The following is a 12378-nucleotide window of genomic DNA, read 5'->3' as shown; positions in this document are numbered from 1 at the left end:
GCAATTTTTTGACTTTCCAAACTCAGAAATTTTCTTGATATTTTCTTGAAATTTTCTATGCTTTTTTAAAAAAAAGAAAATGTACTCCTTTTTTTCTAGCTCCAATAGCCCTAATTCACTGAGATGTTTATTCATCTTAGAATAGACATCTGCTTTAGATATGTCAGTTTAGGGCTGTGCAATATGATCTAAAATCAACATCAGGATATTTTGAGCAATTCACCTTGGTACTGACAAATGGACCATAGCACTAAACACCAATAACTGCAGTGAAGTTTTTGGGAAGAAACCAGTTGGAGAAGGATTAGCCTCAGATTAGCTATAAAACGATGGATAAAATCCCATATTCACTGTTTCTACTTTCTTCCTCATTCAAATACTCAGTTTCAACTTTAGCAAGTCTTCTTTATGCCCAACTGAGTTGCTGCCATGTGATTTCCCTACAAAGTGGCAGTAAATGGATTTACCTACAATATAAATAAAAACCCAAGTAACTTTGCCTTGTATTTTGGTTTTGTTGTGTCAACACTGTCACCTGTTTGCCGCCCTTTAACAGCATTTAAGGGGCGCCTGGTCAGACATGTGACAGTGAGATGTCACATGTCTGACCAGGTTGGATGAGAGGTTTCATTGACCTTTCTATCACTTATCAGGAAACAGCTTTGATCCAAAAAGCTCAGGATAAGTGAAAGATAAAATCAATAGCAAAGATTGGGGATCCATTGTTCAGTCGGGTAATAATCTCCCCGGCGACACTTTGACCACCCTCGTAAAGTAGGTGGGTTAGTGGATCAGGAGTTCTTTCTTTCTCCTTTCTTTCTAGGGAATCACAAACTCCTCCTTCTCCAAACTTTGCTGTGGGAACTCCCTGCGTGTCGTGGTGATTAGGTGAGCAGAGTGGGCGTGCGTCTGGAGAGAATCGGAGTGGGTGAAGGCGAGAGGACGCAGCGGAGGAGCTGACGGAGCATTAATGAGATCCTGCCCGATCAGCGTCAAAGGGATGCGATTTTAAGTTACAGTTGTTCGGGATTCATCTTCGGATTAGTTAAACCGAAAGCTTGGACTGTGTTGCAACCAAACTTTAGTGGATTATTGCTGTGGTAACAATGGGCTCGAAGCGATCACGCGTAAAGACGCCGGGGACCGCAGCCTTTGTCGTCCGCTCGTCCCTCTGTATCATCGGGCTTTTGGCCACTTTCTCTCGGCCTGCGTGCGAGGCGTTCAACCTGGACGTGGAGAACCCGGCTGTTTATAGCGGACCTGACGGGAGCTACTTCGGATATGCCGTTGACTTTTATTTGTCTGAATCTGCCAGGTGAGTTTCTTACAAATAATAATAATAAACATGTGCAATAAAGTTAAAATATAGAGTTTTTTCTTCAACTGAACTCTGTGTTGCGCACAGTCAGTGACAAAACTTTCCATTCAGCTCTGTTGAAGCCTTTGCCTCTAATTTCCTGTCAAAGTAGCACAGCCAGGTTTATGAAACATAATTCTGATTTAGTTTAGGCTCCAAGTTTACAGCTGCGCGCATATGGGCACATGTCCTGCGCGTACCCACACCCTCGCAGTGAATACAACTGACTGTAATTTAATATCTCCCGAGAAGCAGACTGGTGCCCTGATTGAATGACTCTCGGAATAAAACTAAAATAATTACAGTAAGGAGAGCAGAGTCATGAGAAAAAAGATACGAACCTGGATGAGGAACAATTTATCTTAAAGTCTGTCAGAGACTATAATCTTATTATCCAACAGAGTGAAATTAGTTTTTGACCTTTTAATCTTAATTACATTCAGTAATCCGGTTCTCTGTGATGCTTCTTGCCTCAGAGAAGATGTGATCCCTGTGGCACTCGGCATGCAGTGACTGTCTCAGCATTCTTCCTGAAAGGGTTTTGGCATCAGTAATTTTTGGAATTTCAACTCTTGCATAAATGCCTGTGGTCATATCTAATACCCCAGTGGTCTGTGGATAGCATAAAATGGATGGGTTTGGGGGGACAAATTGTAATTTCAGTGGGTGTCTATGCATTTGAATCACTATCTTATATAGAGAAACCTTGAATGTTGTTTTGAGTTATTATTAACAAAAGTTTCACTCAGACATGCAGACTTGCTGAGTGCTGCTTAACCAGCCGGCATGCTGGGATTGGAGAAAGGACTTTGTGGCGTGTGGGCAGCCAGCATCAGCTTCAGTTTCTCTGTTTCTCCTCCCCAATTCTCAGGACGGTAGACCCTCAGACATGTGGGGAGACTCCACCTCCGCATCTCCCCTACTTATCTCTTTAAAATCCTCTTCCTATTGGTACTAATTTTTCTTCCTGGGAAACAAGGGCTTTAGGAGGACGGTATGATTTAAGAGGTGACAGTTGTTTGCATAAAGCTTTCCCCTCTCCCTCATCCCACTCCTTACTCCCTCTTATGCTGATGTCATTCTGCAGGGCTTTTTAATTCATCCATCGCCCAGACATCCCCCCACTGTCTAGGCCCTCTCCTCATCACTTCCAACCCCAGATGCACCAGACATCCTTTTACCGATGACTTAATCTTAACTTTCTTGCAGTTGAATCATCACGGTTAAATGGAATGTATCATTGCTTTTACAACTTTTTGCATGTCAGCGGGTGTTTAGGCCTATGGCTCGCAGTAGTTTTATTCGTTTCCAGAGCTGCGTTCAGAGAACGCAGCTGAAAGTAGAACAGAGGGATGACGTTCACTAATTTTCTTTACTAAAAGAAGTGAAGAAAGTCTCCAGTTTTTGAGTTCATAAAGAAAATATTTTATTGGCTATTTCTTCAACAAAAAGGAGAAAATCAAGAGAAATGTCGGAGAGCGGTATTTTGAAGACGTGGCAAACTGGCGACCTGGCAAGCATTTAAAAGTCCCTGTCTGCCTGTAAATGCTGATGACAAAATTGCAATTCAAAGCATAAAAATTCTTGTTTGGTCTGGTTCAGTTCTGATCGAAATGGTTACTGACATGCATCAGCAGGTTCCTCCAAACAATTCAACAGAATAAGCCAACTTTATATTGCAGTGGATGCTCTTGTCTGACCTTTCTCCATAATTCAATTCAATTCCAAAATACTTTTTGGATTCCAAAGGAAAATTAAGTTAATTTTTTACCATTTTACACTCTAAATGTTATTGCAAGGACACTGTCTGTTATTCTACTCAAATTATGTCAGTCTATCTTGGCCCAAAAACAATTACTTCAAGCCAAAGGTTGCGAAAAACATTAGAACTTCATTTGGTCTAGACACAAACAAAAAAAGTCTTAATTGAAGCTAATTGCCATAGCTTCACATGGAAAATTATATTTAGGAAAAAGTAATTTATTTGTTCTAATGCTGTTGTGTGATGTTGGGTCCTGGCAGGCTACACATAAAAACTGCTTCAAAAGAAATCATTTTCTAAACTTTATGCTCACAAACAACACTTGCAGTCACCTTAGTGGTCTGGCTGTTTTCTGTGACCTGAGCTGTTCTTGCCTCATTTTGTTGTTGTTCCTTTACAATGTTTTAATTGTTTCATAATCCTGGAGCAAACAGTGTTTCTAATGATAAAATTGCTTTTGTGGGTGAAGAGAAATATGTACTCTTGACCTGTTTACATTCATGGGATTCACCCCCATTTCCTGTATTTATGATCTTTGCAGCAACCATATTTCTGAGTTGTTTTTTTCTGTGTTACCAATAGATGGCCACACATCTGCTCATCATGTTCTTTCTAAAACTATCCTTTTTTTGGTCAAGAAAATAGTCTTTTCTATCATTATTGTGAGAGATTTCCAAATAGTGTTTATACAAACACATCATCCATATAATTTCAGTTAAATGTCTATTATAGAATTTTGTTGTAATAAATAACCATGATTTTACCTAAACTTTTACGAAAAGAAGAGGGATACATTTTCTTCAATGAGATGTTATTTGTGGAAAACAATATAAAAACTATTTTCAAAATAGAAAAATGACAAAAGTATAAATAAAGTAATTCTGTTGTGTAAATTAAATGTAATTATTCCATAAATAGATTAAAAAAAACCAGCCAAAACCAGCTTTTGTTTTTATATCTATTAGTAACAGGCATTTATTGTGAAAAATTTCTTGAACGAATTTAGATTTATTGTTTCAACTATAAATTAAAATTGATGATGTTCGAAAACCCTATAAACGGACTGTACTGTCAGAGTTATTTATACTATTTCCTCTACTGTTGGTTCATTTAGAGCCTCAATAAGTATGAAAATATGAGGACTACATGTAGAGCTTTGACTGCAGAAACACGCAGCTGCCTAAAAAAGTCTGAAAAGAAGTTGTAAATACTTTTTTTGGTATTACAATAAATACTAAAACATATTGTCATAAGAATTTAACAGCCCCTAATATCTATATTATGGTGTTTTAGTTGGTTCTTTACCATTTTAGCCAAAGTTATTAGGAGCCATTACTGTCTGAAGAGCCACATGTGGCCCCGGAGCCTCAGGTTGAAGACCCCGGGTATAAACAAAACATGAGTAATGTTCTAACACAGAAATTTCCAACAGCTCATTGCCCTGTAATTTTCCTGTCTGTGATATGTATTCACAAGTCAAACAAAAAAGTCTTAGAAGGCAGATTTAAGTCAGTGACTCATTCCTTTATCTGCAAACCACAGATATCTGCCACTTTTCATCCACAGTTTTTCCAAGGTTTACACATCAAACGTATCAGACGTGAAGTGAGTTGCTTTTATCTCATCTCTCACCAACACATCATCAACACCCACGCTTTGGAGAAGTGTGTAGTGGGGCAGTAGCTGTGAAGCCACAGAGGTCAGTTCAGGGTCGTATAAAAAGATTCTGTGTCAGGGCAGGTTTCTATAAACCCAGTTATGTTGATGAAATTATTGTGCCTTTTTAAAAACATATTTAATTCAAGTTGGTCTAGCAAAGTGGTTTTCAAAGTTTTTATAACAGCTCCCACCGCTATAAATGCTAATCAACTCTGAGTACTCTGTCTTTTGAGTTATTTCTAATTGAAGCGACAGTTAATGTGCTTGAAACAACTCTTCTAATGTTAATTAACTTTGTATTTTATCTAAGAAGGATTGTAAGTCTGGACAATATGGTTGAAAAGATGAGTTTTGATAATTCTTTGTTTTTGTTTTAAATATCTCACATACCTTTCCTCTCTTATCCAATTTTCACTCTACGCCGTTGTTTTATTTTTAAGCAGTTAGGAGTCAAAGTGTCGGAATCTTAAACTGTTGCTGCGTCACCAAGTTGTTGCTAGGTAACCAAAGAGTGAGTGAGTTGCTAGGTAACCAAAGAATGAGTGAGTTAGTTGATTCCAGAAACCTTACTTGGCTGGCTGTGAGAGGCTGAGCAGCTAAAGACTTTCCTCTGCCTACATCTCCCAGAATGCCGTGCAGCTCTAGATCAGTGTTCATTGGATATTTTATATTGAACACTGAATATTCTATCAAACGTATTATGAATTGATATTGATTGTGTCTCTATTGCAATATACATTGATATTGATTCTTTATCTACCTCTAAAGGATTGATAAACAACTTTATTTGGTTATCAATCAAATACAATACCAAAGACAATAAATAGCAATAATCGTACTTGTGCTGCAGTCTGAGATTTTTGCAATCAGCAAAATCTGTTTAAGAAACAAGAAGGATAGCAGATGTAGATGCGAAAAGAAGAAAAAAAACACTTCTCCCTCCATAAATACTCAATGACAAAGGGTTGCTTTCTCCAACTTTGATGCTAATTTTTGACAACAAGTTTATATATGTGGGTCTGCCATGCCCTTCAGCCTTAGTCATGAAATTGAATTTGGACACTGATAGTTGGCCCACCATGGTGGAACGCCTGAGGTTATCTGCGGTGAACTGTGTGTTACAGCCCTGGTCAAATACACAAAAGGGTAAAGAGCAGCAAGATACTTTCTGTTGACTTCAAACATTTTTATCTAAGAAAAACCAAAAGTCTTACCATAAGCATTCTCTCTATAATTGCTATTAAGGAATTGATAGTGAGTGACTGACCTGGTTTTGTACACATTCTTGATCCTCTGAACATCGGTCTGTTTTTTTATTATATCTAATTGTAATTTATTTAATTCTATATTATTTTCAGAAAAGATTAGTGATATTGTGGATTTTTTTTCTGACCTCTATTTGGACCATGACTTATGAGAATATATAATCCCAATGTAGAACACCTATCAAACTCATGATGAGGTCTTGCAGATGACTATGAGCAAAATACATTACAGTATTACAGTAATTTATTGTTTGTTAAAGTGTGTTTGACAAATATGAAACAATAGATAATCAGTGCAAAATTATGTAGATCAGATCCATTTTCTGATTGAAAAAGTTGGATACAAACAACCAAAACCAGCTACCATGGACTTTTTTTTTGTCCTTTTGTACTTTTCCTATTGCTAATCTCTTTGTTTTGGTCATTTTATTCAAAGGTTTTTGGAGTGTAAAATGGAACGGTTTATTACTGGGTGTTTGCAAAATTTGTACCTGCCATTGAGAAATGTAGAGCGATCACTTAAAAAAAAATCTTTTGTCAGATTCTTAGTACGGTAAGGAAATGTGGCTTCAAGAATACATTGTGTGACATCCACTAACAAGAGGTCACAGAGTTACTGCACAACATCATGGCTACAAATTCATTTGTTTACATTTATGGAAATGGAAGTGGGAAGGGAAAAATGGCAAAGTGTGGGTATTAAATGGTAGGAATTAGCCAAGGGGCAATTTGAAACTGAAGCAGATACCATGACTATTGTAAACAGAGCTCTGACTGACCACATTTGGAACTTCGAGAGGTTACCCTCTCAAATAGGATTAGAATTGAGCTAATATTGACTTTGGATCAAGGACTCCCTTGGCTGCTAAATCTGCTGCCATTTTTCTTTTCCTTGTCATTTTTAAAGCCTTTCCTTTTGCAAAATCAACTCCAACTTTGTTATTGTTTTTTCTGGTGTCTCTTTCTTTGGGTCTTTTTCTAAATCAAACCAGTGGATGTTTGAGCTGCAGGAGCACAGCTTGTATATTTGGATTGCCAAGCTTTCCTTCATCCAGGTCTTTGTTGCGTGTAGACAACAAGAGAGCCTTTGTCTGATGGCTGAAATTGTTTACTGTATTCTTTTGGAGGAGGTCTTGCAATGACTGTTCTTAATACATACTAGCCTTCTAATAAGCAGCCGAAATGCTCTTTATTGAACGTTATGTGCATCCATTGGTAATAGGCTGGTGGTTGGGAACATTTTGTGCGTTTTAATAATGCCTTAAGAGTTTCTATATTACAGTATGTGGTTTTTTTTTCCTCTTAAAAGATGTCAGTTCAGTTGATGATGATGATGATGATGTGCTTAAAGGGCATCTGAACCTTCTGCTGCATTGCTTGGGGAATGCCCAGAGGACATCATGTCTACTGGGGAATGGATTTGGCCGTTGGTTGGGGTCGTCCTGACTCATGCTTTGCTGGATTAAATCTGTGTCTGCCTGTAGGGCTGGTTTGTTTTAACTCCGGCCTCCTGCGCTCACACAAATGACTCACATCACTGGTAATCTGATGAAGGGCTATCCTTTATATGGCAACCAGTATAGTGCATGACATCAGCGCATGTGTAGTCAGCAAAAGTTAAGAAAGAAGGCTTTTAAAAATGGCATGTGGTTTTTAGTTTCTCTGTGCAGTGCTTTGTAAAAGAGTTCAAACCCACTGAACTTTTCACATTTTGACTCTTTAGAGCAACAAACTTTAAGGAATTTTGGTAAGAAGTAAGAGAAAACGGTGGTTATTTAATGGCCTTTTGCAGCAATTGCGGCTTCAGTCATAACTTTTTCTCATTAGCTCAATTTCAGTCAGTTTATATGGAGTGCATCTGAAAACAGGAATTTTCAAGTGTTTCTGATTTCCAGTTGATTTTTAGTTGCTTTCATGGCTGGAAGATGAACCTTCAGTCCAGCCTCATTTCTGCTTTCAACTCCATTCGTCATTGCTACCTTCCACATTGCTTATGGAAAACCTCAAGAAAGACTTATAGTAGTGTTTTTAGCAGTTTTTGCCATGCACAACATATTCTACTTGATACTATGTGACTCTATTCAGCTGCTTTAGAATTACCTCCATTGACCTCTTGGCTGCTGACAACCGCTTTCATTGTCCAGCTTCTCAGTTGACCATGTCTTAGTAGGTTTGCAGTTGGGACATACTCTTAAAACTATCCATTAATAAATAGCTGCCTCTCCATTCAATGAGTACATCTTCTCAGATTGATGCATTTTGGTAATATGTAAAAACTGCTTTGATTTTATTGATAAAATAGTATTTAAGCACACAAATATCGTTCTAAAGGTTTTATTGATGTAGCTCTATAGAGTCAGTTGTGGTCCTGTTTTGGCCCCCAGGCCTTGAGTTTGACACATGTTCTCTACATTTACTTCAGAGGTATCAGAGTAAGAAAGGTGCCGAATACAACACTTTCCCAACTTCTATTTGTAATTCTTTTCAGAGCTACATATAATTTTTCTTCCACGTCACTACTCTGTGTTTTATGTTAAAATCCTAATGCAATGGATCAGGATCAAAGTTTGCAGTCATGTTGTGGCAAATTGCTCAAAAGTTCAAGAGGTGTGAATACTTCTGCAGGGAGCTGTGAGAGTGGGAAGGGCCTGAAGTTCTGGATTGGGTTGGACATTAGCTCTCAGACAGCTGCAACCCCCTTCATCACCATTTCTCCCTTTAGACAACAGCTTCTCTATCCTGAGGTGAGAGCATTGGACCCCTGATGTGGCCATTGTGGAGAGGTGTGAACCACCAGGCAGTTAAACCGCCTGCAGGCAGGAGAACCTCGAGGAGGGGAGGATTGGGTGGTAATTGTTGCTGAGGGGGGTTGGAAACTTTGTCTTCCCTACAACTATAAGACATTCTGATGTTTTACAAAAGTAACAAGATGGCTTACATTTCTTACGTGCCACTTTGGAAATATGTTCGCAGCTGTGACTTGGCAGGAAGTGAGCTAATTGCTCCTCGATGAAAGATTCTGAGTGGGAAAAAAAATAAAGATGGCTAAATCTTTTTGGTGTAAACTTGCTAATTCATTTACCAGATTGGAGACTCTCCAACCTGCTGAGTTGTGTGAAAGTTTGAACAGTTATTTCAAATTCTGTGTGGAAGTCGTCAGATTGTTCCTGCGCGACAATAAACAGCAGGGTGTGCATGCCTTAGATAGCACTGCTAGTAATTTCCAGGCCACCTGTTGCTTAACGGCATTATCCTTCAGAGAATACTGAGGAAACTAGATTTCTTTTTTACTCTGATCTGGGTTCAGATCCTCCACACAGTGGACTGTTTATCTTATCAGCGTTGAATCAGCTTCTTTATATCCAAGTCCGTCCTTGGATATAGGAAGGTCTATACATTTTTGGACACATCTTGCCCCAGGCTTTCAAGGAAACATACAGATCTCTTTTATGTTGCTGTTGTGGCTCAAAATTCCAGCTCCATGTGACGGTGAATAAAAAATGTGGCTGCAGTTCAGCACAGTAGATGGTCTGTAGTCAGCACACGCCATCCCAGCAGACGCTGCTTCTCTCATCATCTCCGTGCTCCTGTACTTTAGCGTAGGAGTGTGTGCATGTGAGGGGATGACCGTCCATATGGCAGACTAAAGACTCGCACGGCTTCTGTCTGGCCTTGGCTCTGAGAGGAGGACACCGGACCGCTCATATGGCTCCATGCTGTCTAGAATAAGTCATCACGCACTTCTTGTGTTTCTTTTGTCAGTCATTCAGCTGATGTCAGTCTGAATTAGTCATGCTCTAAATAGTCAATAGCAGACATACTGTAGATGAGCTGATTATAGATTTGTGATCTAAGGTTTTTGTAACGCTTTGGTGTGATGTTACTTGATTTTAACATTAACTTCCATCTGGTGTCTCTACTGTTCCTAAAACAGTTGAAGTGATTAAGAAAACACCTAAACAGTTTTTTGTCAATAAGATAATGTCTTTTGGTGTCTGGAAAACGAGCCATTTAAAAATTTAAGTCATGTTCCATTGCTTTGTGGAATGTGACCGCCTAGCAACCTCCACTATTTTCTCAGATTAGCTTAGTCGACATCACCAGCAGCAAAAAGCTGACGTCATGTGTATTTCCTGACTAACTGACACCTTTTGCAGTAACCATCTGATTCCAAAAAGTTGCCAATATTTCAAAAATAAATCCAATTTAAGAACAGATACGCAGAATTTGAAGTTAAATAAGATTCAAACTCACATGGGAATGGCATGTTCACTGACTGGAAAAGATTTTTGAGTTATTATTGGATAAATTGTTCGCTTATTTTTCTTTCAGCTGTTTCCTTTTTCAGAGGTCGCCGCAGAGAGTCATCCTCCTCCAGCTGACTGTCTTCTACTTCCTCCAACTGCCTCCATGTCCTCTCTAGCTGTGTCCATATATCTATTCTTTGTCTTTTTCCTGGCAGCTGCCTCTCGAACATCTCAGTCTGGCCTCTCTAACTTTGTCTCCCCGTCGCTCAACCTGTTCTGACCTCATTTTTAATCCTGTCCATCCTCAGCATCTTCAGACACTCCTGTCTTTATTTTCAGTGCCTCTGTCTCCAGTCCATACAAACTGGTCTTACTACTGTCTTGTACATCTTTCCTTAAACATTTTCTGCTAATCTTTTATCACAAATTGCTCCTGAAACTTTTATCCATCCTGTCTGGACTCTCTTCTTCACCTCTTCATTACACCGTCCTGTTCTCCTGGACAGTCGACCCTGTAAATACTTGAAGTCCTGCATCACACTGTTCCAGCTGGCTTTGTCTCATTCAGACATGCACTCTGTCTTTCTACAGCTGACTTTCATTCCTCCAACTCTCCAAGTTGTCTTCCACCTATTCCTCATTTTTTTCTTAATATATTTCATAAATTGTGAAAAACCCAAACGTTTGATCAATTTATTTTGATTTTGGGTTTATTTTTTTAATCTGGGTTTTTTTCTTCACCTATGCACTCCTTGGGTTTCCATTGGCCTCTCAGCTTCTGTTTATTTGGATTTTTATTTTAGGTCAACTATACAATTTAGTATTTTGACATTTTTATGAGAAAAATTAAAATGAGAAATTTTGAGCATCTTGCTTTGGTTTGCATTTTACAGATAATATTTAATAGAAATATTTAATCTTTCAAACATCAGCATCAAATTATTAATTGTGTAAATTGCTGTGTCTATTTCGAAGAAACAAAACCGCTGTCAACTAAACGTTTTTCTCATTAAGGCAACTTTTTTATTGTCACATAAACACAATTTTTTGGTAAAATAGCGTCGTTTTTCTGCTCTAATATTCCTTCATGCAACTCACAGAAGAGATGATTGAAATAAAAGCCACTTTTTCAATATTTTCTGTCATTTGTCATCTTGTTTTTAGAAAAAAAGTGAAAAAAATAGATTGTTATATCTAGTATAGCCCAGTCCAATGTATTCAGGAAAAACAGTTGGTATATTGGGAAGATATGAATATTATACTATCTAATATGTAGATATATTAGATACAAAATATTTTATTTAAAAAATTAAAGGAAAAAACAAACTTTAAATAACAGGACAACAGAAAATACTTTCTCCTGTGCAACAGAATCAGTCTTTTATCTACAGTAAAAAAAATAAGCATCTAAAAATAAGCCAGAAACTGCTGGTTGCAGAACTGATGTCTGCTCAAAGAAAGAAGTAGGAATTTCGATTTATGTCATTTCTCCACTTGATGACTCAAGAGCAGGAACCTGGCTCGGATCAGGTCTCTGCACTTCCCTTGTTTTTACTGATATGGCGCCACTCCATTTGTTAAGTAAGTGTTGATAGCTTAGTGTAAGTCCCACAAGTTGCAGTCCACATTTTATTAAGGTGATGGTGAGTTTTGAAGGCCACAAGTGCTTTCACCACCCACCCGCTTCCTTCACATATGTGCCACAGCATTTGTTAAACCTTGTTTATGGCTGCAGATGGTGACTCCAGCCGACACTGGAAGGCCTAACAAATGTGATTTAGATTCTTTCCCCCCTTATTTCTCCCTTAAAGCTGTTATAATAGTGTTGAAGTGACATCAGCCTTTGCAGCTGGGTGGAAGACAATTAAATGTGGAATGGAAAGGGGGTGCTGGTCTCGAATAGGAGGGTGTATGGAATTTGCCTGTTGACAACCTCAGCCTGTAACCTCATCATAAACCGTATTAGCCATGGCTGCACACAATAATGTCACATCAGCGAGTTCCAGCACTTTGCATCAGCCTTAATTTTGCAACCCCACATAAAATAGTGGTTACAGTCTGGCAATTACAGTGTGGGAAGACTTTTAT

General features: G+C 38.4%; 1 protein-coding gene across 1 annotated transcript in view; it reads left to right on the top strand.

The window, feature by feature from the left end:
• Positions 1-892: 892 nt before the first annotated feature.
• itga5 (integrin, alpha 5 (fibronectin receptor, alpha polypeptide)) overlaps positions 893-12378 on the top strand; it is a 48800-nt gene continuing 37314 nt past the window's right edge. The window contains exon 1 of the mRNA XM_028010282.1: positions 893-1315. Coding sequence (XP_027866083.1) covers positions 1107-1315 — 209 coding nt within the window. The 5' untranslated portion in view covers positions 893-1106. The remainder of the gene's footprint in view (positions 1316-12378) is intronic.

The sequence above is a fragment of the Xiphophorus couchianus genome, chromosome 24 (assembly GCF_001444195.1).
Source record: "Xiphophorus couchianus chromosome 24, X_couchianus-1.0, whole genome shotgun sequence".
Taxonomy (NCBI): domain Eukaryota; kingdom Metazoa; phylum Chordata; class Actinopteri; order Cyprinodontiformes; family Poeciliidae; genus Xiphophorus; species Xiphophorus couchianus.
Note: the sequence above shows the minus strand (reverse complement) of the source record. Positions and strands in the feature narration are given on the sequence as shown.